Source organism: Plectropomus leopardus, chromosome 16, assembly GCF_026936395.1.
Source record: "Plectropomus leopardus strain MGB_pleo_1.0 chromosome 16, ASM2693639v1, whole genome shotgun sequence".
Taxonomy (NCBI): domain Eukaryota; kingdom Metazoa; phylum Chordata; class Actinopteri; order Perciformes; family Serranidae; genus Plectropomus; species Plectropomus leopardus.
The window spans coordinates 9213884-9241184 of NC_142191.1; the positions used below are offsets into that span (position 1 = coordinate 9213884).

A 27301-nucleotide genomic window follows, 5' to 3' on the forward strand; every position below is an offset into this window, starting at 1 on the left:
TCTTTTTGGGACATGTCATTTTTTCACATTTTTGCCATACTATAGCCTTGCTTTTTGGGTCATTTTGTCAACATGCCATATTATGTTGTTTTTAACCGATTTTGCAACTTTCTATGCCATGGCGTGTCTCGGCACGCTATTTAAAGAGGTTTTAAGCAGTTTTCAGCTCTTTTTGGGACATGTCATTTTTTCACATTTTTGCCATACTATAGCCTTGCTTTTTGGGTCATTTTGTCGACATGCCATATTATATTGTTTTTAGCTGTTTTTGCAACTTTCTATTCTATGGCATTGCTTGGCACGCTATTTAAAGAGGTTTTAAGCAGTTTTCAGCTGTTTTTGGGACATGTCATTTTTTGACATTTTTGCCATACTATAGCCTTGCTTTTGGGGTCATTTTTCCAACATGCCATATCGTGTTGTTGTTAGCCGTTTTTGCAACTTTCTATGCCATGGCATGTTTCTGCACGCTATTTGATGAGGTTTTAATCAGTTTTCAGCTGTTTTTGGGACATGTCATTTTTTGACATTTTTGCCATACTATAGCCTTGCTTTTTGGGTCATTTTGTCAACATGCTATATCGTGTTGTTTTTAGCCGTTTTTGCAACTTTCTATGCCATGGCGTGTTTCGGCACGCAATTTCACAAGGTCTTAGGCAGTTTTCAGCTGTTTTTGGGACATGTCATTTTTTGACATTTTTGCCATACTATAGCCTTGCTTTTTGGGTCATTTTTTCAACATGCCATATTATGTTGCTTTTAGATCTTTTTGCAACTTTCTATGCTATGGCGTGTTTCTGCACGCTATTTGATGAGGTTTTAAGCAGTTTTCAGCTGTTTGTGGGACATGCCATTTTTTCACATTTTTGCCATACTATAGCCTTGCTTTTTGGATCATTTTTCCAACATGCCATATCGTGTTGTTGTTAGCTGTTTTTGCAACTTTCTATGCTATGGCGTGTTTCGGCACGCAATTTCACGAGGTCTTAGGCAGTTTTCAGCTGTTTTTGGGACATGTCATTTTTTCACATTTTTGCCATACTATAGCCTTGCTTTTTGGGTCATTTTGTCAACATGCCATATTATGTTGTTTTTAACCGATTTTGCAACTCTCTATGCCATGGCGTGTCTCGGCACGCTATTTAACAAGGTTTTAAGCAGTTTTCAGCTCTTTTTGGGACATGTCATTTTTTGACATTTTTGCCATACTATAGCCTTGCTTTTTGGGTCATTTTTTAGACGTGCTATATTATGTTGTTTTTAGCCGTTTTTGCAACTTTCTATGCCATGGCGTGTTTCGGCACGCTATTTAAAGAGGTTTTAAGCAGTTTTCAGCTCTTTTTGGGACATGTCATTTTTTCACATTTTTGCCATACTATAGCCTTGCTTTTTGGGTCATTTTGTCAACATGCCATATTATGTTGTTTTTAACCGATTTTGCAACTTTCTATGCCATGGCGTGTCTCGGCACGCTATTTAAAGAGGTTTTAAGCAGTTTTCAGCTCTTTTTGGGACATGTCATTTTTTCACATTTTTGCCATACTATAGCCTTGCTTTTTGGGTCATTTTGTCGACATGCCATATTATATTGTTTTTAGCTGTTTTTGCAACTTTCTATTCTATGGCATTGCTTGGCACGCTATTTAAAGAGGTTTTAAGCAGTTTTCAGCTGTTTTTGGGACATGTCATTTTTTGACATTTTTGCCATACTATAGCCTTGCTTTTTGGGTCATTTTTTTAACATGCCATATCGTGTTGTTTTTAGCCGTTTTTGCAACTTTCTATGCTATGGCGTGTCTCGGCACGCTATTTAAAGAAGTTTTAAGCACTTTTCAGCTGTTTTTTGGACATGTCATTTTTTGACATTTTTGCCATACTATAGCCTTGCTTTTTGGGTCATTTTTCCAACATGCCATATCGTGTTGTTGTTAGCCGTTTTTGCAACTTTCTATGCTATGGTGTGTTTCGGCCCGCAATTTCACGAGGTCTTAGGCAGTTTTCAGCTGTTTTTGGGACATGTAATTTTTTCACATTTTTGCCATACTATAGCCTTGCTTTTTGGGTCATTTTGTCAACATGCCATATCGTGTTGTTTTTAACCGATTTTGCAACTCTCTATGCCATGGCGTGTCTCGGCACGCTATTTAACAAGGTTTTAAGCAGTTTTCAGCTCTTTTTGGGACATGTCATTTTTTGCCATTTTTGCCATACTATAGCCTTGCTTTTTGGGTCATTTTTTAGACGTGCTATATTATGTTGTTTTTAGCCGTTTTTGCAACTTTCTATGCCATGGCGTGTTTCGGCACGCTATTTAAAGAGGTTTTAAGCAGTTTTCAGCTCTTTTTGGGACATGTCATTTTTTCACATTTTTGCCATACTATAGCCTTGCTTTTTGGGTCATTTTGTCAACATGCCATATTATGTTGTTTTTAACCGATTTTGCAACTTTCTATGCCATGGCGTGTCTCGGCACGCTATTTAAAGAGGTTTTAAGCAGTTTTCAGCTCTTTTTGGGACATGTCATTTTTTCACATTTTTGCCATACTATAGCCTTGCTTTTTGGGTCATTTTGTCGACATGCCATATTATATTGTTTTTAGCTGTTTTTGCAACTTTCTATTCTATGGCGTGTTTCGGCCCGCAATTTCACGAGGTCTTAGGCAGTTTTCAGCTGTTTTTGGGACATGTAATTTTTTCACATTTTTGCCATACTATAGCCTTGCTTTTTGGGTCATTTTGTCAACATGCCATATTATGTTGTTTTTAACCGATTTTGCAACTCTCTATGCCATGGCGTGTCTCGGCACGCTATTTAACAAGGTTTTAAGCAGTTTTCAGCTCTTTTTGGGACATGTCATTTTTTGCCATTTTTGCCATACTATAGCCTTGCTTTTTTGGGTCATTTTTTAGACGTGCTATATTATGTTGTTTTTAGCCGTTTTTGCAACTTTCTATGCCATGGCGTGTTTCGGCACGCTATTTAAAGAGGTTTTAAGCAGTTTTCAGCTCTTTTTGGGACATGTCATTTTTTCACATTTTTGCCATACTATAGCCTTGCTTTTTGGGTCATTTTGTCAACATGCCATATTATGTTGTTTTTAACCGATTTTGCAACTTTCTATGCCATGGCGTGTCTCGGCACGCTATTTAAAGAGGTTTTAAGCAGTTTTCAGCTGTTTTTGGGACATGTCATTTTTTGCCATTTTTGCCATACTATAGCCTTGCTTTTTGGGTCATTTTTCCAACATGCCATATCGTGTTGTTGTTAGCCGTTTTTGCAACTTTCTATGCTATGGCATGTTTCTGCACGCTATTTGATGAGGTTTTAATCAGTTTTCAGCTGTTTTTGGGACATGTCATTTTTTGACATTTTTGCCATACTATAGCCTTGCTTTTTGGGTCATTTTTTCAATGTGCCATATGATGTTGTTTTTAACCGTTTTTGCAACTTTCTATGCTATGGCGTGTTTCGCCACGCTATTTCACAAGGTCTAAGGCAGTTTTCAGCTGTTTTTGGGACATGTCATTTTTTGACATTTTTGCCATACTATAGCCTTGCTTTTTGGGTCATTTTTTCAACATGCCATATTATGTTGCTTTTAGATCTTTTTGCAACTTTCTATGCTATGGCGTGTTTCTGCACGCTATTTGATGAGGTTTTAAGCAGTTTTCAGCTGTTTGTGGGACATGCCATTTTTTCACATTTTTGCCATACTATAGCCTTGCTTTTTGGATCATTTTTCCAACATGCCATATTATGTTGTTTTTAGCTGTTTTTGCAACTTTCTATGCTATGGCGTGTTTCGGCACGCAATTTCACGAGGTCTTAGACAGTTTTCAGCTTTTTTTGTGATATGACATTTTTTGACATTTTTGCCATACTATAGCCTTGCTTTTTGGGTCATTTTTTCTACACGCCATATGATGTTTTTAGCCGTTTTTGCAACTTTCTATGGTATGGCGTGTTTCGGCACGCAATTTAACAAGGTTTTAAGCACTTTTCAGCTGTTTGTGGGACATGTCATTTTTTGACAGTTTTACCATACTATAACCTTGCTTTTTGGGTCATTTTGTCGACATGCCATATTATATTGTTTTTAGCTGTTTTTGCAACTTTCTATTCTATGGCATTGCTTGGCACGCTATTTAAAGAGGTTTTAAGCAGTTTTCAGCTGTTTTTGGGACATGTCATTTTTTGACATTTTTGCCATACTATAGCCTTGCTTTTTGGGTCATTTTTTCAACATGCCATATTATGTTGTTTTTAGCCGTTTTTACAACTTTCTATGCTATGGCGTGTCTCGGCACGCTATTTAAAGAGGTTTTAAGCAGTTTTCAGCTGTTTTTGGGACATGTCATTTTTTGACATTTTTGCCATACTATAGCCTTGCTTTTTTGGGTCATTTTTTGAACATGCCATATTATGTTGTTTTTAGCTGTTTTTGCAACTTTCTATGCTATGGCGTGTTTCGGCACGCAATTTCACGAGTTCTTAGGCAGTTTTCAGCTTTTTTTGGGACTTGCCATTTTTTGACATTTTTGCCATACTATAGCCTTGCTTTTTTGGGTCATTTTTTTAAAATGCCATATTATGTTGTTTTTAGCCGTTTTTTTTACTTTCTATGCTATGGCGTGTCTCGGCACGCTATTTAAAGAGGTTTTAAGCAGTTTTCAGCTGTTTTTGGGACATGTCATTTTTTGACATTTTTGCCATACTATAGCCTTGCTTTTTGGGTCATTTTTCGAAATGCCATATTATGTTGTTTTTAGCCGTTTTTGCAACTTTCTATGCTATGGCGTGTTTCTGCATGCTATTTAATGAGGTTTTAAGCAGTTTTCAGCTGTTTTTGGGACATGTCATTTTTTGACATTTTTGCCATACTATAGCCTTGCTTTTTTGGGTCATTTTTTGAACATGCCATATTATGTTGTTTTTAGCTGTTTTTGCAACTTTCTATGCTATGGCGTGTTTCTGCACGCTACTTAATGAGGTCTTAGGCAGTTTTCAGCTGTTTTTGGGACATGTCATTTTTTGACATTTTTGCCATACTATAGCCTTGCTTTTTTGGGTCATTTTTTGAACATGCCATATTATGTTGTTTTTAGCTGTTTTTGCAACTTTCTATGCTATGGCGTTTCTTGGCACGTTATTTAAAGAGGTTTTAAGCAGTTTTCAGCTGTTTTTGGGACATGCCATTTTTTGACATTTTTGCCATACTATAGCCTTGCTTTTTGGGTCATTTTTCGAAATGCCATATTATGTTGTTTTTAGCCGTTTTTGCAACTTTCTATGCTATGGCGTGTCTCGGCACGCTATTTAAAGAGGTTTTAAGCAGTTTTCAGCTGTTTTTGGGACATGCCATTTTTTGACATTTTTGCCATACTATAGCCTTGCTTTTTGGGTCATTTTTCAACATGCCATATTATGTTGTTTTTAGCCGTTTTTGCAACTTTCTATGCTATGGCGTGTTTTGGCACGCAATTTCATGAGGTCTTAGGTAGTTTTCAGCTGTTTTTGGGACATGTCATTTTTTGACATTTTTGCCATACTATAGCCTTGCTTTTTTGGGTCATTTTTTCAACATGCCATATTATGTTGTTTTTAGTCATTTTTGCAACTTTCTATGCTATGGCGTGTTTCGGCACGCAATTTCACGAGGTCTTAGACAGTTTTCAGCTTTTTTTGTGATATGACATTTTTTGACATTTTTGCCATACTATAGCCTTGCTTTTTTGGGTCATTTTTTGAACATGCCATATTATGTTGTTTTTAGCTGTTTTTGCAACTTTCTATGCTATGGTGTGTCTCAGCATGCTATTTAAAGAGGTTTTAAGCAGTTTTCAGCTGTTTTTGGGACATGTCATTTTTTGAGAATTTTCCATACTATAGCCTTGCTTTTTTGGGTCATTTTTTGAACATGCCATATTATGTTGTTTTTAGCCGTTTTTGCAACTTTCTATGCTATGGCGTTTCTTGGCACGTTATTTAAAGAGGTTTTAAGCAGTTTTCAGCTGTTTTTGGGACATGCCATTTTTTGACATTTTTGCCATACTATAGCCTTGCTTTTTTGGGTCATTTTTTCAAAATGCCATATTATGTTGTTTTTAGCTGTTTTTACAGCTTTCTATTCTATGGCGTGTTTCTGCACGCTATTTAATGAGGTTTTAAGCAGTTTTCAGCTGTTTTTGGGACATGTCATTTTTTGACATTTTTGCCATACTATAGCCTTGCTTTTTTGGGTCATTTTTTGAACATGCCATATTATGTTGTTTTTAGCCGTTTTTGCAACTTTCTATGCTATGGCGTTTCTTGGCACGTTATTTAAAGAGGTTTTAAGCAGTTTTCAGCTGTTTTTGGGACATGTCATTTTTTGACATTTTTGCCATACTATAGCCTTGCTTTTTGGGTCATTTTTTCAACATGCCATATTATATTGCTTTTAGATGTTTTTGCAACTTTCTATGCTATGGCGTGTTTCTCCACGCTATTTAATGAGGTTTTAAGCAGTTTTCAGCTGTTTTTGGGACATGTCATTTTTTGACATTTTTGCCATACTATAGCCTTGCTTTTTGGGTCATTTTTTCAACATGCCATATCATGTTGTTTTTAGCCGTTTTTACATCTTTCTGAGCCATGGCGTGTTTCGGCATGCTATTTAATGAGGTTTTAAGCAGTTTTCAGCTGTTTTTGGGACATGTCCTTTTTTGAGAATTTTCCATGCTATAGCCTTGCTTTTTGGGTCATTTTTTCTACACGCCATATGATGTTTTTAGCCGTTTTTGCAACTTTCTATGGTATGGCGTGTTTCGGCACGCAATTTAACAAGGTTTTAAGCACTTTTCAGCTGTTTGTGGGACATGTCATTTTTTGACATTTTTGCCATACTATAGCCTTGCTTTTTTGGGTCATTTTTCCAACATGCCATATTATGTTGTTTTTAGCTGTTTTTGCAACTTTCTATGCTATGGCGTATCACGGGACGCCATTATAAGAGGTTTTAATCAGTTTTCAGCTGTTTTTGGGACATGTCATTTTTTGAGAATTTTCCATACTATAGCCTTGCTTTTTGGGTCATTTTTTCGACATGCCATATTATGTTGTTTTTAGCTGTTTTTGCAACTTTCTATGCTATGGCGTTTCTTGGCACGCTATTTAATGAGGTTTTAAGCAGTTTTCAGCTTTTTTTGGGACATGTCATTTTTTGACATTTTTGCCATACTATAGCCTTTCTTTTTGGGTCATTTTTTCGACTTGCCATATTATGTTGCTTTTAGCCGTTTTTACAGCTTTCTATGCTATGGCGTTTCTCGGCACGCTATTTAAAGAGGTTTTAAGTAGTTTTCAGCTTTTTTTGGGACATATCATTTTTTGACATTTTTGCCATACTATAGCCTTGCTTTTGGGGTCATTTTTTCAACATGCCATATCATGTTGTTTTTAGCAGTTGTTGCAACTTTCTATGCTATGGCGTTTCTTGGCACGCTATTTAAACAGGTTTTAAGCATTTTTTTCAGCTGTTTTTGGGACATGTCATTTTTTGACATTTTTGCCATACTATAGCCTTGCTTTTTGGGTCATTTTTTCAACATGCCATATTATGTTGTTTTTAGCCGTTTTTGCAACTTTCTATGCTATGGCGTGTTTCTGCACGCTTATTTAAAGAGGTTTTAAGCAGTTTTCAGCTGTTTTTTGGACATGTCATTTTTTGACATTTTTGCCATACTATAGCCTTGCTTTTTGGGTCATTTTTTCGACATGCCATATTATGTTGTTTATACCTGTTTTTGGAACTTTCAATGCTATGGCGTGTTTCGGCATCCAATTTAACGAGGTTTTAGGCAGTTTTCAGCTGTTTTTGGGACATACCATTTTTTGACATTTTTGCCATACTATAGCCTTGCTTTTTGGGTCATTTTTTCAGCATGCCATATTATGTTGTTTTTAGCCGTTTTTGTAACTTTCTATGCTATGGCGTTTCTTGGCACGCTATTTAAAGAGGTTTTAAGCAGTTTTCAGCTGTTTTTGGGACATACCATTTTTTGACATTTTTGCCATACTATAGCCTTGCTTTTTGGGTCATTTTTTCGACATGCCATATTATGTTGCTTTTAGCCATTTTTACAGCTTTCTATGCTATGGCGTTTCTTGGCACGCTATTTAAAGAGGTTTTAAGCAGTTTTCAGCTGTTTTTGGGACATGTCATTTTTTGACATTTTTGCCATACTATAGCCTTGCTTTTTGGGTCATTTTTTCAACATGCCATATCATGTTGTTTTTAGCCGTTTTTACAGCTTTCTATGCTATGGCGTGTCTCGGCACGCAATTTCACGAGGTCTTAGTCAGTTTTCAGCTGTTTTTGGGACATGCCATTTTTTGACATTCTTGCCATACTATAGCCTTGCTTTTTGGGTCATTTTTTCAACATGCCATATCGTGTTGTTTTTAGCTGTTTTTACAGTTTTCTATGCTATGGCGTTTCTTGGCATGCTATTTAAAGAGGTTTTAAGCAGTCTTCAGCTGTTTTTGGGACATGTCATTTTTTGACATTTTTGCCATACTATAGCCTTGCTTTTTGGGTCATTTTTTCAACATGCCATATCGTGTTGTTTTTAGCTGTTTTTACAGTTTTCTATGCTATGGCGTTTCTTGGCATGCTATTTAAAGAGGTTTTAATCAGTTTTCAGCTGTTTTTTGGACATGTCATTTTTTGACATTTTTGCCATACTATAGCCTTGCTTTTTGGGTCATTTTTTCGACATGCCATATTATGTTGTTTTTAGCGGTTGTTGCAACTTTCTATGCTATGGCGTTTCTTTGCACGCTATTTAAAGAGGTTTTAAGCAGTTTTCAGCTGTTTTTGGGACATGTCATTTTTTGACATTTTTGCCATACTATAGCCTTGCTTTTTGGGTCATTTTTTCAACATGCCATATTATGTTGTTTTTAGCCGTTTTTGCAACTTTCTATGCTATGGCGTTTTTTGGCACGCAATTTCATGAGGTTTTAGGCAGTTTTCAGCTGTTTTTGGGACATGCCATTTTTTGACATTTTTGCCATACTATAGCCTTGCTTTTTGGGTCAATTTTTCAACATGCCATATTATATTGTTTTTAGCCTTTTTTTTGCAACTTTCTATGCTATGGCGTTTCTTGGCACGCAATTTCACGAGGTCATATGCAGTTTTCAGCTGTTTTTGGGACATGCCATTTTTTGACATTTTTGCCATACTATAGCCTTGCTTTTTGGGTCATTTTTTCGACATGCGATATTAGGTTGTTTTTAGCCGTTTTTGCAACTTTCTATGCTATGACGTATCTCGGCACGCCATTATAAGAGGTTTCAATCAGTTTTAAACTGTTTGTGGGACATGCCATTTTTTGAAGTTTTTGCCATACTATAGCCTTGCTTTTTGGGTCATTTCTTCGACATGCCATATCATGTTGTTTTTAGCCGTTTTTACAGCTTTCTATGCTATGGCGTGTCTCGGCACGCAAGTTCACGAGGTCTTAGTCAGTTTTCAGCTGTTTTTGGGACATGCCATTTTTTGACATTCTTGCCATACTATAGCCTTGCTTTTTGGGTCATTTTTTCAACATGCCATATTATGTTGTTTATAGCTGTTTTTACAGTTTTCTATGCTATGGCGTTTTTTGGCACGCTATTGAATGAGGTTTTAGGCTGTGTTCAGACCTGTTAGTGATATTTCATTTTTTGACATTTTTGCCATACTATAGCCTTGCTTTGTGGGTCATTATTTCAACATGCCATTTTATGTTGTTTTTAGCCGTTTTTGCAACTCTCTATGCTATGGTTTTTCTCGGCACGCTATTTAAAGAGGTTTTAAGCAGTTTTCAGCTGTTTTTTGGACATGTCATTTTTTGACATTTTTGCCATACTATAGCCTTGCTTTTTGGGTCATTTTTTCAACATGCCATATTATGTTATTTTTAGTCGTTTTTGCAACTTTCTATTCTATGGCATTTCTTGGCACGTAATTTCACGAGGTCTTAAGCAGTTTTCAGCTGTTTTTGGGACATGCCATTTTTTGACATTTTTGCCATACTATAGCCTTGCTTTTTGGGTCATTTTTTCAACATGCCATATCGTGTTGTTTTTAGCTGTTTTTACAGTTTTCTATGCTATGGCGTTTCTTGGCACGCTATTTAAAGAGGTTTTAAGCAGTTTTCAGCTGTTTTTTGGACATGTCATTTTTTGACATTTTTGCCATACTATAGCCTTGCTTTTGGGGTCATTTTTTCGACATGCCATATTATGTTTTTTTTAGCCGTTTTTGCAACTTTCTATGCCATGACGTGTTTCAGCACGTAATTTCACGAGGTCTTCAGCAGTTTTCAGCTGTTTATGGGACATGCCATTTTTTGACATTTTTGCCATACTATAGCCTTGCTTTTTGGGTCATTTTTTCGACATGCCATATTATGTTGTTTTTAGCGGTTGTTGCAACTTTCTATGCTATGGCGTTTCTTGGCACGCTATTTAAAGAGGTTTTAAGCATTTTTTTCAGCTGTTTTTGGGATATGTCATTTTTTTACATTTTTGCCATACTATAGCCTTGCTTTTTGGGTCATGTGTTCGACATGCCATATTATGTTGTTTTTAGCCGTTTTTGCAACTTTCTATGCTATGGTGTTTTTTGGCACGCAATTTCATGAGGTTTTAAGCAGTTTTCAGCTGTTTTTGGGACATGCCATTTTTTGACATTTTTGCCATACTATAGCCTTGCTTTTGGGGTCATTTTTTCGACATGCCATATTATGTTTTTTTTAGCCGTTTTTGCAACTTTCTATGCCATGACGTGTTTCGGCACGCAATTTCATGAGGTCTTAAGCAGTTTTCAGCTGTTTTTGGGACATGTCATTTTTTGACATTTTTGCCATACTATAGCCTTACTTTTTGGGTCATTTTTTCGACATGCCATATTATGTTGTTTTTAAAGGTTGTTGCAACTTTCTATGCTATGGCGTTTCTTGGCACGCTATTTAAAGAGGTTTTAAGCATTTTTTTCAGCTGTTTTTGGGACATGTCATTTTTTGACATTTTTGCCATACTATAGCCTTGCTTTTTGGGTCATGTTTTCGACATGCCATATTATGTTGTTTTTAGCTGTTTTTGCAACTTTCTATGCTATGGCGTGTTTTGGCTCGCAATTTCATGAGGTCTTCGGCAGTTTTCAGCTGTTTTTGGGACATGCCATTTTTTGACATTTTTGCCATACTATAGCCTTGCTTTTTGGGTCATTTTTTCAACATGCCATATTATGTTGTTTTTAGCGGTTGTTGCAACTTTCTATGCTATGGCGTTTCTTGGCACGCTATTTAAAGAGGTTTTAAGCATTTTTTTCAGCTGTTTTTGGGACATGTCATTTTTTTACATTTTTGCCATACTATAGCCTTGCTTTTTGGGTCATGTTTTCGACATGCCATATTAGGTTGTTTTTAACTGTTTTTGCAACTTTCTATGCTATGGCGTGTTTTGGCTCGCAATTTCATGAGGTCTTAAGCAGTCTTCAGCTGTTTTTGGGACATGTCATTTTTTGACATTTTTGCCATACTATAGCCTTGCTTTTTGGGTCATTTTTTCAACATGCCATATCATGTTGTTTTTAGCGGTTGTTGCAACTTTCTATGCTATGGCGTTTCTTGGCATGCTATTTAAAGAGGTTTTAAGCAGTCTTCAGCTGTTTTTGGGACATGTCATTTTTTGACATTTTTGCCATACTATAGCCTTGCTTTTTGGGTCACGTTTTCGACATGCCATATTAGGTTGTTTTTAGCCGTTTTTGCAACTTTCTATGCTATGGCATTTCTTGGCATGCAATTTCACAAGGTCTTAAGCAGTTTTCAGCTGTTTTTGGGACATGCCATTTTTTGACATTTTTGCCATACTATAGCCTTGCTTTTTGGGTCATGTTTTGGACTTTTGACAGAAGTCGCTGCCGATACTGAATTTTGCCCCGGAAAAACTAGGTTGACTATAGCTATGGCTATGACTATTAACCTACAAATAAGCTGAAGTAAGGTGTAACTGTATTGTTGGATTTGGCTTAGTGGTCTACAGATTTGGTTTATGTCCAAAAGAACGCTGGTTGGGGTCTTCTCGGCATATTTTATTTTATTTTATTTTGTTTATGGTGTAAAAAATCATTTGGCTGTAGACTGTTACAGTTTAGACACTGATTGTCACATTGCAGACAAATTAAGGCACATAAAGTTGCGTAATATGTCATTTTGGTTCACAAATGAGGCGATGTTGTCCCGAAAGAGGTAAAAGCAGTATCGGCAGATGTGTCTGTCGAAATCAAGGAATATCGGCCAGACTCATATCAGTCGACCTCCAACAGACGTCCCTGCCAATACTGAATTTTGCCCTGAAAAATCTTGGTTTACTATCGGCATGACAAATCTATCAGCTGAGTTTTCCTTGGACGTCACTCCCTTCAAATAAGCTGAAGTAGATGGTGTCTGTGGGAAGGAGCTTGGCTCAGTGGTCTATTTATTTGGTTGCTGTGTGAGAATACGCCGGTTCGAGCCCCACCAGAAGAATTTTATTTTATTAATGCCTTAAAATATTATTTGGCAGTAGATTCATACAGTTTAGACACTGATTGTGAAACTGCAGATAAATTAAGGCACTTAAAGTTGCATAATATGTCGTTTTAGTCCATAAATGAGGTGAAGTGGTCCCGAAACAGGTAAAAGTAGTATCGGCAGATGCATCTGTTGAAATCAAGGAATATCGGCCGGACTCATCTATCAGTCGACTTTCGACAGACGTTGCTGCCGATACTGAATTTTGCCCCGAAAAAACTAGGTTGACTATTGGAGTGACAAATCTATCGGCCAAGTTTTCCTTGGATGTCACTCTCTACAAATAGGCTGAAGTTTTGTTTGAAACATTTTTGGTTAGTGTGCAAGAGGACGCTGGTTCAAGCCTCGCTGGGAGTATTTCATTTCATTTCATTTATGCTGTAAAATATAATTTGGCAGTAGATTAATACAGTTTAGACACTGATGTCACATCGCAGACAAATTAAGGTACTTAAAGTTGTGTAAATTTTACATTTTATATGTCGTTTTGGCCCATAAAACAAGGTGAAGTGGTCATGAAACAGGTAAAAGCAGTAATGGCAGATGCGTCTGGCAAGAACTTAGTTGATTATCAGCTTGAACCATATATCAAGCGAGTTTTTGATAGATGTCACTGCCATTACTGTGCTAAAGAGAATGTTGAATGGTAAAAACCAGTGTCTAGAGATTTAGCTCACTTGGTAAAACAGGTGTTTAGTACACATGAGAAAGTTTGTGTGATTTTAGCTTAAAACAGGTGTCTTTTGAGTAATAAGTAAACTATTGTCTCCTTGTCTCCTGAATTTTCATATACTGAATACTGAATTTTCCCTGGCAAGAACTCAGTTAATTCATGACTCATATATGCCAACTGTTAAATTGGGGAGGGGGTGGTAAGATGACATTCGGTGCCATGAGTTTTGCATTAAGGGGATAATCTTTATTGCCCTAGAATCCACCTGAGAATGAAATAGCACGGCACAGCTCATCCTAACAATGCTAATTTGCATCTTTAAACATCTCTGTTGGCATAAGACATGACGTATATACAGCAAAACGTACAGTACATACATTAAAAGCAGCATATTGCTGCCGTCATCTTGTCACAAAGATATGCACATTATAGTGTCAGTACCTTGAGTAAAATAAGGAGCAAGACTTTTATTCATGGTACTGAGATTCCTTCCAATTTAATCCCTTCATTTAACGTGGAAAAAAAGACATATTTTAGTTAAGTACTCTTCACACAAAACACACTAACAGATTAACAGAGTGCCATCACCCGTTTCCCCAAACCTTATGGCTAAAAAGAAAAAAGTAGTGCACAAATTTCACCCTACACATAGACTTCTACCATTAAAAGGACATCAAATGCCTCCCTAATCCAGATTATACAGTATGGCAGCCATTTTACATAGTTAAAATTTTATCTATGGGTCTACGACAACTCTATGACATTATGATCTTCAAGTCCAATTATAATCACGTTGCCTCGAATTTCACAATATGGTATACATAGGTATCGGTGCTGCAGCAAAGAAGCTAGTAAAAAATTATCTTACAATAATATCATTTAAAAATCTTTTTAAAAATTATTATCCACTATAATTGCTTCAATCTACTCTTCAGTAATGCCACATTAGTAAATAAAAAACAGCAAACAAACAGAGCCACTTTTAAATAAATATTACTTTGCTGTTGTACAGTCGTATTATGCATCATTAAGTACTCTTTCCCTGAAATTTTCTACTAGAATCAGAGGCCAGTTATTGTTTTATGAGATTCTGACCACTTAATAGTGTCCCTTTACTCACTTATATATGAATGTCGTGGATAGATAGATAATTTTGCTCTACACAGCACAGCAGGGATGCAGGTTTATGTGAATGTCTTACAGGCCACAATATATTATGGTGGACATATGCTGGTATTAATAGTAGAGTCTTTACTCTTTGGCAAGACTTACCTCTTAGGACACATTTACCTTTTCTATACAAAAAGGACAAAGAAAATCAAATCATCAAAAGGCTTTCTAAATGCACTAGAATGCAGATAAACAGGCTTCACGATGGATGAAATAATCCAATAGGATTTTCAAGTATCAGGTGGTCTTTTGACAAAAGAAGCTCTACTTTTGGCATGTTACCATAAATATGTCTCGAAGGCGATTTCTTCTGTGTTAACGCCATCTGTCCATCTGCCTTCGACCTTTTGAAGCAGGTCAGTGCGCTTCATTTTCTGTCACAAAAAGCAAAGATGACAATGTCCTCATTGTCAGGACAATCACTTCAAATTAAACTGTTCCATTCAAACTTTCACTGGGAGAAGGAAGGGTGTTGCTCTCAAAATGTTCCATAGAACATACCACCCAGCATTCCCAGATTCAAAACCTTACCGTCAAAGCTGAAATGAAGAAATGAATGGTGTCAAACCCCACCATTACCCGTTATACACCTCCTGTCCTGCTAACCCCTGCAGCGGGGGTCAGGATGAACGTGATGGCTGTCTGTGTTCGGGTCAGGCTTTGGCCTCCAGCAGTTCGAGGAACAGTTTGTGCATGGGCACCCGGCCGTCCTGTTTGATGCTGCAGAAGTGCTGGACAGCACGAGCAGCCGTCTGACGGAGGAGAGGCAGGGTCATAATCAGTTTGCCAGCCCGCCGAGGGTCCTCTGGGTGGTGGGTGGCCTCGTAATCCTGTAGGGCCCCGTGAAGGACGTCCTGGAGTCTTTGAACGGCCTCTGAGTCCTCAATTTGCATTGAGTCTACAAAGACAGATGGAATGGAGTAATTTTGGTATGTCAAGAAATTGAAAATGTGTGTTTGTTTGTTAAGTAAAGAAAGGCTTTTTTAAAAATCTACATTTTAATTCAAAGGGAAACATCACCAACAACACATCTTAAGTGAAACTTACTATGTGCTCTTCAAAGCCAGACTCCATTGACAAAAAAACTGTGATTTTACCTCAATGAACAGTGTGTGTGTTGTGTTTTTTAGGGTTAGTTCAGATTCACCAAAGTCACACAATAACACAAAGAGACTAACTGATCATGACAATGGTAGACCAGCAGTTAATGTATTCAGCAAGCTGAAATCACTATTTTTGTCAATGGAGTCTGAAGAGAGCTTTACTTTCCGTTCAGTTCTCCATTAAAAGACTTTTGTTTGGTTTTAGTTAAATGAGACTGGGATTATACTGCATGAATTATGTGAGAGTTTTCTGTTGGCTGTTTGGATATAGTTTGGCTGTTGTTAAACACGGACCACAATGACTTCAATTCATCAAGAAATTTCTCAGTCTGTAGATCTTCTGGATTTATTGTGGAGGCTTGCGAGAGAAAGATTTCTTTACAAATTCATTGTAAAACGGTTAAGTTGTTGATACACAAATGGTCAGTTTTTTAGTGAAGTATTCCATTGATTACACATATGGGAATGTCATCAGTTTTGCAGGTATCTGGACATAAACCAAAATATTGAACAATCTGAAATGTTGACCTGTAGGTGGCAGTACAGAAGAGGCCAGGGGATTACAAACGTTAGGAAGATTCACCTTGTGGGGACCATGAATCCTTGTACGTAGTTTCATGGCAATAAGTCATAGATGTACACATATTTCAGCCAAATCTGTGAACCAGCCAATATCCCCATCAATGAAGCCATATGCTACTGTGGCTAAAAAATGCACAAGCACAAAGTCAAAGAAGGTAATGACTCATTTTATACCTGAGTTGGCGAGTGCAATCGCCTTGAGAACCACGAACTCATCCTTCTCCAGCCCCATGGTTTTATACTTTTTCACCAGCTGCAGGATGGCGTTGTTGAGATCAAGCAGACCGGCTAGCTTTGACTGCTCTTCATCCATGATGTAATCCTCAGCGTACACCAGCTTGTCCTCAAAGCCCAGCGAGCGGAAAACCACTCTGAGAATCAAAATCTCCATCCAGCCACTCTGCAGGAGACTCATCTGGTCGGCCAAAGAGAGAGAGGGGAAGCCTAAAGACATGAGAGGATCAAAATGGACCAGTTATTTGGTATGCAGAAAAGAAAGATCTGAAAGTGACACTCCACGTGGGGGCGTATTTTGTGCAAAAAGGTCTGCTTATTGGTTTTACTAGTCCAAAAAGGAGATTTTTCAGCGGCACACTTCAACACTTCAGACCGAACATTATCAGAAATATCCGCAGGATAGCTGCCCGAACAACAACAAAAAAACAACTCACAACAGCATTTTCTTTGTTAATAAAAATGTAAATATTATGTTAAGCACTGTGTTATCTTAGTTTAATGTTGATTCAATGTATCACGGGGCTTTATAACAAGCATAATAAAAAAAACATAGCTTCCTAGCATAAGCCTACAGAGTCCATCTGTTGCCTGGTAAAGAAGAAGTGTTGTTATTATCTGATGACGTTTTCGACCGATCGAATTAGGACCAAAAACCCATTCAAAAAAGCCACTGACTTTGAGACGAGGGAACCGAGGTGCTGAAATGCTAACTGATTTCTGGGTTTTAGGACTCATCTGGGTTCTCTATGATGTATCAGGGTCTTGAAGAATTATCCCATTTCATAGGGGACAATTTCAACCACTAATCCGTGTAAGTCTGTTCTGAGGGGCAAAGTGGCACTCAAGAAGGATGGATATGAGTAAAAATAATAAATGATCTTCGGCTGAAAGTCAGAATAATTCAATCTCTGCTGCACAAATTCTTTTAATCAGTCTCTCAAAAGTTCCCGAACTTTATGAAATGGCAATACTATAATGCTGAAGTTCCCCTCTTCTTGTATTGTATCCAAATTCTCTGCTGCTTCTATTTAAATTAGTGATTTCCTACATTTTGCAGCATTAATATTAATATCTATTCAGTATAGCAATATCTTTGATGATACAGAATTTCTTGCAGCAGAATGAAGCCTTCATAAGAAGACCACATTGCAAAGGTTATAACAAAGGACAGGGGGAGTGAAAGGTGGCGAATTTAATTACACTCAGTGGGACACGCCCACTTTGATTGACAATTACACCCCACAGGAGCGTGATTAAACCTGCTCACGTCCCACACATAAACCCGCATACCCACCCTCACAAACACCTTTACTGTAATTAAACAGATGATTTTACGGAGCGAGGGGAGGAGGGGGAGGCGTCAGTGTTTTTGACACCATCGGTGATTGTTATCAGGATCCACTGCTCTTTACAATCACCACGGGGACGTGAGTGGCGCCCATTTCCCCACTATCGCTCCCTGATTGATTGGAAACGCTGTCTGTGCACAATTTCATTGGTCGATAGGGATCAGTATTCTGGCACTGGACCATCGATCAGGGACAGAGACCTGTGTGAGTGCGTTTGGGTGCGTGTGATGAAATCTCAGGCAATGCATTGATAGATTTTAAGGACAAATAAACCTTCAACAAAGAGAAAAGGACGAAGCGAAGGGCACTGAGGGCAATGAGGAGTGCTGACATTTGGGGAGAACGCTCTCGCAGTGTTAGCTGTATCGTATCAACAACAACACACAGCCAGTCGCACCACAGTCGTCTTTGACGCACACATTTGACAGCCAACTCGCAGCACAGACTCAAAAAGGCCAAAAGCAAAGAGGGCAGTTGGTCTTTAGCCAGCTCATCTGCCAGTCCGGCCCTCAGACTTCAGACCACATCACCGTCAATCTGCCTGATAAGAGCGGACACAGAGGAGGGGGAGCAGCCAGGACAGTAGCCCCGTCACACTCACCTCCCCCTGGGCAGAGAACTCAGATGGCCCAGGCCACTTTGCCCAGGACCCTGGTTCTCCCAGCGATAGGGGCCGTGTGGCCTGCCACTCATCCAAAGCTGATGTGACACGGCTATTACGCTGCTAGGAGGTCTTCTTTTTAATATCCATTCTCTCTCACTGTTTGTCTCTTCTATTTCCTTTCTGTCTTTGTCCCTCATCAGCTGTCGTGGTCTCTTTTACATCCTCAACCTGTTTTTTAATTGATGCTATTGTCTCTTCCTTTCATTTTGTCTTCTGTCACATCGTCTCTGTCATCTCATCTTTTTCTCTTTTTCTGCCACTTTCTTTCTAAGTCTCGCTGCCTTTCTGTTTTCCTCTCTGTCTTTTTCTATTAAATTGATAAAGTAAAAATTCCCAGTCCCTGGGGGGATGATGTTTTCAGGCAACAGCATCATACTGTTTGCCAAAAAGTCCAACAAATTTATTTTAGCTAGGAACTAATTGAAAGGCTCACGCTCAAACTTAATCTTTAGTGTTCAGTATGGATAAATAAAGTATTAGTATTATCATCATCATCGTCATCATCATTATTATTAAGAATATTTTCTGATTTATCTATATTTATTTATGCATTTGTATTTATTTAGCAAAAATGAACCAAAAGTGAACATGTAAAGAGATTGGACATTCAGATTTGGTATTGTTCATTTTGTGGATTATCTTTTGTTTTGTTTTTTATGTGTATTGTTTTACTGGCTCTGTGATATTGTTTTGTTTTTTTTTTGCACTGCTGACCAAATTAAACTTTTGATTGAAAAAAAATAAGCTATTGAAATTGTATTTAGTCTTTATAATCTTAAAGGTATAGTAAAACGCCTATCAGATGTTATCTGAGCTCAAATTAATACATTAAATTTAGCCAAGGAACCAAAAATATGTATGAGCGTCAACGGAGCTTTTCAGAGGCCAAATGCAGGTGTTCCAGCACAGAGAGTATGAGGAAAATAAAGTGTTTTTGAACACTGAAGCTTACGAACATGAAGCTTAAATTAACCTGAAAATAAAGACAATAGGTCCTCTTTAAAACTCCTCTGCTCTTTTAAATGAAAAATAATTGTTCCTCATAAGAAGCATCTTTCTTTGCCTCAACTCGCCTGGTGAAGGTGCACCTTTTGTTGCATTTTACTTTGTGTTTCGTGACATTTCATTACTTAAAGTAAAATTAGCTTGACAGTTGGATGAATTCATTGCTCCCTGTCTGTCTCTCTCCCCCCTCAGGTGGGTATCTGCTGTGTGTGCAGGCGCTCTCCCAGCCAAACCCTCCACTGGCAAAGGGCTACAAATACACCAATCAGTCGGACTTCGTCTGTCTCGTGCGCTGACAGTAAAGAGCCGTCAACGGGAGGCAGACAGCAATAGCCCGGGGGGGCGAGGAGGGGGGAGGAGGCTGAGTGATGCTCTTCTTCCTTTTCCAACTGAACAATGGAAATGCTGATGAGGGACACCAAACACCAACACTCACTCTATTGGTTGCTTCATATCCACTTTGTAGGAAAAAATAAGGGGACTAGTACAGTAGAGGTGCGTACACACACATGCACGCACCTGCTTTGTTTGTTTTGTAAGCATTTCAGAGATAGGACATCAAAATAAAAAGCCCAGGTGTTTCCCTGGTGATGTTTTGGGTGTGGATAACCACGGCTGATAAAGCAGTCTGGCTTCAGTTAGAGGGGAAAAAAAGATAAGAAAACAGCACAGAGGAGAAATCAAGAAATATGATAAAGCCTTTAGTGTGCTGGAGCCTGCAGGGTAAATAATGATTCATTTCCCTATTAATTAACCCATTACTGCTGGAAATTTTGACATCCAAGCTAGAATTTACAATACATTTTGCAGGATTTTCTGACATTGTAATCACTCAATGCACCAGAAGACCTTCACTTTTAATCTATAGAATGTCAAAAACATAAAAATCTCCATTTCCACTTACTAAAGCCTGAGGTCACATCTCTGTTTTCTTGTTTTTTTCCAACCGACAGTCCACAATTCAAATATATTCAATTTACAATAATAAATTAAAAGAAAATCTGCGAAAAGCAGCAGTACAACTTTATTTGGCTAGTCCGCCAACAGAGTTTATACAGTATTTGAAACATTTCAACAGCTCAGATTAAACAGTTTAACTGTCTCACTCTGTCTGGAGATGTTTATCTATGCGGTATATGTGACAAATATTAACAGAGTAGTTTAGCTTAACTTCAGCTAGTCACTCAAGCTATGCAGCATAAGTTGAGTAAATATCCTAAATTCAACCAAATTATTCCATGATGTATGTTCATGAATTGTCACAAATACTCTATAGATAACCTGTGAAACACAGACAAAATAAGGTGATACATTTGAATAGCTGAATCTCAACTAAAAATCTGTTGAAATGTGTCAAGTACTCTATAACAGGGGATGCTTATATTTGATAAGTAGGCTTAACTTTTCTCGTGATTTCTCTCATGATTACGAGAAAGTGAAGGCAAAAACTCATCAAGTGTGACCTGCAAAGTGCTGCCGTGCCTCGTCAATGGAAAACTGCAGTGACCACTTCTGAGATAAGTTTGTCTTAATTTACCAAAAAAATTAAATGTTGACCTTGTGCTCCTACTATTTTACTTTTTAATGACTTCTCCACTTCAGCACTTAATAACTCAAACATGAATAAGTGTTTAACGATGCATTTGTGATATATGATTGTGGTGGAAAAGTAACTATTCCATTCTCAATGTAAATCTAGGTGGTGTTTTGCTGAGTTCTACATCGATCAATAATTGGTCTGAGGAGTGTGACTTGTTGACTGAGATAGTCAAAATGTAAACATTTCCCTGAATTTGTGTTTTTACAGATCTTTAGGGTGGGGGCTGGGGGGGTTGCCATGGGAAGGTATTATATAATAAGCAGCTATATGATTATCAACAATGCTAATTGATGTGTTTATGAATGATTTAAATGTCAACACAAAGCACTATATATATATTTGTATACGGCCATGAAAAAGCAATAAAAGATTGATCACAAAAAAGAAAGTTGTGGCTGTTTGATTTTGTGCCAAAGCACGGCCAAACTAAAAGTTTCAGACACTTTAACTCTGAGCGTTAAACTGTGACCAGAGCAGCCAATCAGTGTCCTGTGACACCTGTGACAAGTTGACAGATGTAAGAAAAACTTCCTACCCACCTAAAACACACTGACATACCTCCCAGCCACAGGAAAATATAATAACGGCACCTAACTGCACTTCACCGCTGCTTGTTGTGTTTTCGGTCTAAATTAGAATTACAACATAAGGCGTTTTTTTTTTTTCTTGTGAATGCACTGCACTTCTGCGTAACAAGAGAGGAGAAATTTGTTGTTTGGACCACAGGTGGTCCAAAACAAACCTTTCCAAGTGTGAAAAGAGCTTCTGAATACGTGCACTTACCGTTTTTCATTTGTGAGCATTTTAAAGGTCTCCAAAGCAAAGAATCAGAAGCAGACCTGCAAACCCCTGTTGCCACCGCATACGATTACAACCGCCAACATAGCTGCATACCAGCGTTTTAATCCCACTAAGCTGTCAGAATGCACTTCCCCTCTCCTTTCCACCATCTCATCCAAAGGAAAAAAAACACTCTGAACATCCCCTCTGCTGTTCCTGTGTCAGAGGAGAAGCTAAGTGTGTTCCAAGTGTCAGGAGGATTTCCGTAATTCAGAGACGGCTGCAGCCCAGGAAATGAATTAAAACTTCCAGGTGGCCACTGGTCATCTGGTTGATATATTAGGAACACACACGCTAGTCAGCAAGGGCATGGCGCGCACACACACACACACAAACACATGCAGAGGATGAGTGACAGATAACACACAGCCGCGCCAACATGCCCTCGCTCCTCCGGGCATCTTGGCAACCACAAGTCACAACAATCTCCTCCTCTGATCTGATTATAGACTTAATGTGAGCTAATGTGTGTTGGAGTGTGTGAGCGAACAACTGCCGGTCTCTGCTGACTGACTGGCTGACCGCTCGTACCTGGGATGTGTTTGGCCCAGCCGATGTTGACCACCAGCTCTCTGTCCGCCAGGTCGCACAGCGTGGTCAGAGCCTTGATGTCGCTCTCAGGTACGGTGGGGTCGGGCATGGCGAAGATGCCCTCCGGCTCGGCCACCAGCAGCAGAGACACCACCTTGTTTTCTACCACACCTCCAACAATGACTGAGAGAGAGGGAAAGGGTAACATTAGATTTTATTCTTTTCATCATACCATCTCTGTTTAATTATTGTATATTATGTACAGTTAACAAAGTTACACAAAAGCAAAATAAACACCTTCAGAAACAAATACAGACGTCTACAATGGTGCATTTGGGATATTTTATGAAAAAAAAACATTTTTTTAACAAAAAAAGAAGGAAGAAATGGAGATGGGGTGGTAATTAATTAGGAGAAAAAACTTAAAGTCCTAAATTTAGGAGAAAAACTTGGATATTGTCTGTGATCAAAGTGGGAAATTTACAAAAAAAACCCCACAAATTTGCAAGAAAAAGACACCACATTAAATTGAAAGGTGGGATCGACCTCATCATGCCACAGATGCTGGTTATGAAGCAGATGGCTAGGTGGTGACATTGTTTCCATACCCAATCAATTTCTCAAAAAAAATCTCAGAGAATATATATATATATATTTTTTTTTGTGTAAATTTATGATTTTTTTTCTCTCATAAATTAACAACTTAAATCTAAGAGAATATTCTCATAAAAGTTTGAGCCTTTTCTCCTTCATATTTGTTTTTATACAGAGATTTTTAATCACTATGGCCCTAATACGTTCCGTATCAATGACATTTTAGGGGGCGCCGTCTCGTGAATAGCATGTATTTCAAAATTGGCAATTTTGAAGCGTCCCTTTATGAGTTCAAAAAAAAGCTAAAACTTGGGTTCTTTTTTTAGCTCAAACTTTTGGAGATACATGGTTTTCATAAGATGGCGGCATAATTCATCACAGCCGGTCTCACGACCATTTATCATTTCAAAAACTATAGTTGGCATTGAATAATGCCAACTCATTAGCAAATACAAGCAATAAAAATGATTGACCGTTACAGCAGACAACATCACAGAGAGCGTGACTGTTCTGAACTTGCAGACCACAACACAGATATAACCAGCGCCTCTCATATTTCTCATAAATCAGGAATCCAAACTGTGCATAATTAATAATGAATCAGTTAATGCAAAGTGTTGTTTTTATACTTACACGTTTTTTTCTGAGGCAAGGCATTCTGTGGGTGCAGATACGGGCTGTTTTCAGCGTCTATTCTCCTCTTGTACTTCTGTCTGCCGCCTCGAACCCGGTCCAGACGCACACCTACAGAAACACAAACACCAGGACTTTAATGAGGCATTCGGCATAACAGCCATACTCAAAATACTTGCACCCGGGTTTCCCTAATGGGAAACTTTGGTATTTTTCAATCTAGACCTCATTTTCCTGTGTTTTTCTGTCTTAGTGACTAATGGAAATGACATTTTTTAAAATTGGTCCAGTATTGAGCAAGAAGGCTGCAGCCTAATCTTTGGGACCACAATCAATGTACATCTACTAGTGCTTGTTTTTGACACTGACAGGCTCATCTAGATTGTAAGATTACAGAGTAAAATCATTATAAATTTGTTGAAATAAAAGGTGAAATTGTGTTAATTTGTAAGAAGATGAGTATTTATACTGCATACACCATAATTCATCATATTTCATTAGAACTAATGAGAAGAAAAATGTCTCCACAGTGACTTCTCAGCAGCAGATTGCTTGACTCTGACTACCGTTCAAACAGATAATCAGTTATGAGAAAGAGGCTTTGTGTTAACCACCATGATGTCGCCCAATCATTTACTCCTACGTCTTAAAGACCCCACGGAGACACGAGCGGGACACGTCTAACGCTGGCAGAACATGCGTCCAGTAACACGACACCAGAGAACTTCAGAGCAGCCGATGACAACTGCTCATCTTAACGAGCATTGTGGCAGCCTCGTCGCCATGGCGATGCGGATTTAAAAGTGTGTCTGTGTGTGTGTGTGTGCACGCCGGGGAACAGTGAGTACAGAGAGAAACAGTCACCAGGTGTATCTAAAGAAAATGTGTCCAGCGAGTGTGAACGTGACTAGGGGAGCCTTCAGTAGTGGTGTTGGGTTTCCTGATCTGCACAGTGAAAACAGCCACAGTAACCCTGAATAGATCCATTATGGCACTCTGCGGGTATTATTTGCCCAACTGACACCTCACAATGACAATTCATCCCTTTGAGCCTCCTGTTCTTCTTCTTACCTGCGCAGACATTTATGAAGAGCATCACATATAACAACATAATGTCGTCTTAATCAGGCATGTAAAATGTGTTGTAGGGCTGAAAGGTTTTTAGTTTTTTGCATCATTGGTTTGTAGAGCTATTGTGTGTCATTTTATGGTTAAGCTATTACCATAACAACAATTTTATAGAATTTCTGCTTTATTAGTTAACGTACCATGAACAGAGAGAGGTGAGGTTGAAAGAGGGGGGCTGCGAATAACAACGCGCTGGTGTGAGAACGTGACCTTCGCTGTTAGCCAACAGGCTCTTCCACAAGACCACTATGAAGTATCAAGCTCAGATGTTGTATGACTGTTTACATTCACGTTTAAAGGTGGATAATTTTGACAGATAGATGTTTGCAACATTCACACCTGTAGTACTGCACTGTATTATTTCTCATTTTTATATTTTTATTTCTTTTTTTTTTATTATTTTTTACATATTTATCTGTTTTTTAAATTTTTGCTGTCATCCTTTAATTGACCTCTTATTTACTATTTAGAGCATTTTTATTTATTTATTTATCTATCTATCCATGATCTTATTTATTGTTATCTGTCTATCTATTTATACATCTATCTATCTATGTATATGTTTTATTCTGCCTTTGGTGTGTCCTCACTTATGGTAGCATTTCCTCAGTTCCTGGTTGTAATGAGTAATCTAATTATATAAATTATATATATATATATATATAAAGTCTTTTTTGTTTTCATTCATGTGCTTGTGTGTGTGAATGTGTGTTTGTGGGGGGGGGGGGATTACTGTATTAGGCACTTTGTGTTACAGGTTTGTTTGCATGAAAAGTGCTACACAAAAAAGTCTGATTGATTGATTGATAAAATGTCACTTGGCTGTTTTGGGGTTAAGAGGAAGAAGTGAAGACCTTGCACTCAAGAAGACTGAGGAAGAGTGAGGAATTAAAGAGGAGATTGCTCGAGCTAACAGAAGTGCCCCCTGACCTTCTAGTGATGTCATGAGGGGCAAATAGTAAGAGTGGATTATCCTGGACACTTGGCAGGTGCCACTCCGAGGTGTAAGATGAGGGATGAGGGCGCTTACTCGTGCACCAGATTTAACACAACTGCTTGCAAACACTGGATTAAATCGACTCTGGTCACTTGATATGTTGGGGAAAGTGTCTTTTATGCGGGTATAATTGTGTGTGCTTAGATCTGACAGTTATTCAAACACACACATCAGAGCTAAGTGTAACTCTTCACAGAGGAATGTGCTGACAACCAAAAGGCCGAGAATAGCTTTGGTGGATAACAGACACACACACCTCCCTCTTCTCCTGTACAGCCCATCAGAGTTCGATAAACACGGACTACTCAGACATTGATCTATTTTTTGCCGCTTTCATCACTCAGCCTTCTTTTGAGGGCGTCTGGATCTTCACATGGGAGGCTTTACAGGTTCCCAAAATGCACACGGTGCAGCAAGATCAGGAGCACGGACATCCAGCCACTGATCCGGACTGATTCTGGTTACCGTGCCCCCCCCCCCACACCGCTATCACCGCTGCCACCAACAGCATGTGTTCAGTATAAACAATCCTCTCAGATTTTGTGACAAATGTACACAACGCCACTGTGGCGTTACGTTCCCCGTTCACTGCTTCTCAAATGAAAAAGGATTTGGAAAGTTGGCAGAGAAAAGCACACAGTCTCTCTGGTCTGTTCTGAAGCGTTTCTCAGAATACAGATTAGCACGGCGTGATTAACACACCTGAGACCAAATAACTTCAGGCAGCAGGAAATGGGGATGAGTTAGAAAAGTAGAGACCAAAAAAAAAAAAGACCATTAAAGAGGTTTTGCTGCACTACTGACCATATCTCTCAGGAACATCAGCCATTTAACTACAGGATCACACTCGGAAGGACGAGATTGGCTGTCACATTAATTAATCCTCCCTCCCTGTTAAAAAAAAATTGGTGCTGAAATTTTCCATAACTGGGGTCAGAGGTCACCTAAAGGGCCATTTCAGGTGTAAGACACTTGGCACTGAGATGAGAGGACTTTGTGTTGTTATTGTCAAAATCTCAACATCCCGCTCTTCTGTGTCTCTCTTTTAAGTTTTTTAACAGTTTATAAGAGTCTATGATAAAACAATTATTTCCAAAAAAAGCATAAATGGAGAACTTTGGTCGTTAGCTTTGTCACCAGCAAAAATCGCGGTTGGGGATGATTGTTAAATTCTCTTTAGGATTGGTTGTCACAGGTATTGCTCTTTGTTTTGTTCTTTGTGATGTTATATAAGGATGAAGATGTTGTGATGGTGTGTTCACGCCAAACACGATGGGCGCGTTTTCGTGCTACAAGATTCCATATAAAGTCACTGTAAACATGCTAATTGATGTGAATTTGAGCTGCTAATACTGCAAATGATGCGACGCATAGACGTGAAATTCGTGCTGCTATCTCGACATGACAAAGAATCTGTGGAGAACAAACAATGTCACCATCTGTGGTAGGGATACGCGATATGGGCACAAAATTATTTTGTCATATTTTTAGGCTATATCTCGATAACTGATAAAAGCACTGCATTAATGCATTAAAGACACGGGGAAACATGCAAACCGGGGTTCCTCTTGCTGTGAGTTAGCAAT

The 27301-nt window shown here is 38.4% G+C and overlaps 2 protein-coding genes across 4 annotated transcripts in view; one reads left to right on the top strand and one right to left on the bottom strand.

The window, feature by feature from the left end:
* The window catches only part of fez2b (fasciculation and elongation protein zeta 2b), a 62127-nt gene extending 40891 nt beyond the window's left edge, over nt 1-21236 (top strand). The window contains exon 7 of the mRNA XM_088089569.1: nt 19585-21236. Within this exon, the coding sequence (XP_087945695.1) occupies nt 19585-19725 (141 nt within the window). The 3' untranslated portion in view covers nt 19726-21236. The remainder of the gene's footprint in view (nt 1-19584) is intronic.
* LOC121955710 (estrogen-related receptor gamma-like) overlaps nt 13507-27301 on the bottom strand; it is a 40153-nt gene continuing 26358 nt past the window's right edge. For all 3 annotated transcript variants that reach the window (XM_088089566.1, XM_088089568.1, XM_088089567.1), the window contains 4 exons: nt 23591-23701; nt 22364-22546; nt 16312-16581; nt 13507-15350 (listed from right to left, as the gene is read on the bottom strand). In XM_088089566.1, the coding sequence (XP_087945692.1) occupies nt 15106-15350; nt 16312-16581; nt 22364-22546; nt 23591-23701 (809 nt within the window). In that variant the 3' untranslated portion in view covers nt 13507-15105. The remainder of the gene's footprint in view (nt 15351-16311; nt 16582-22363; nt 22547-23590; nt 23702-27301) is intronic.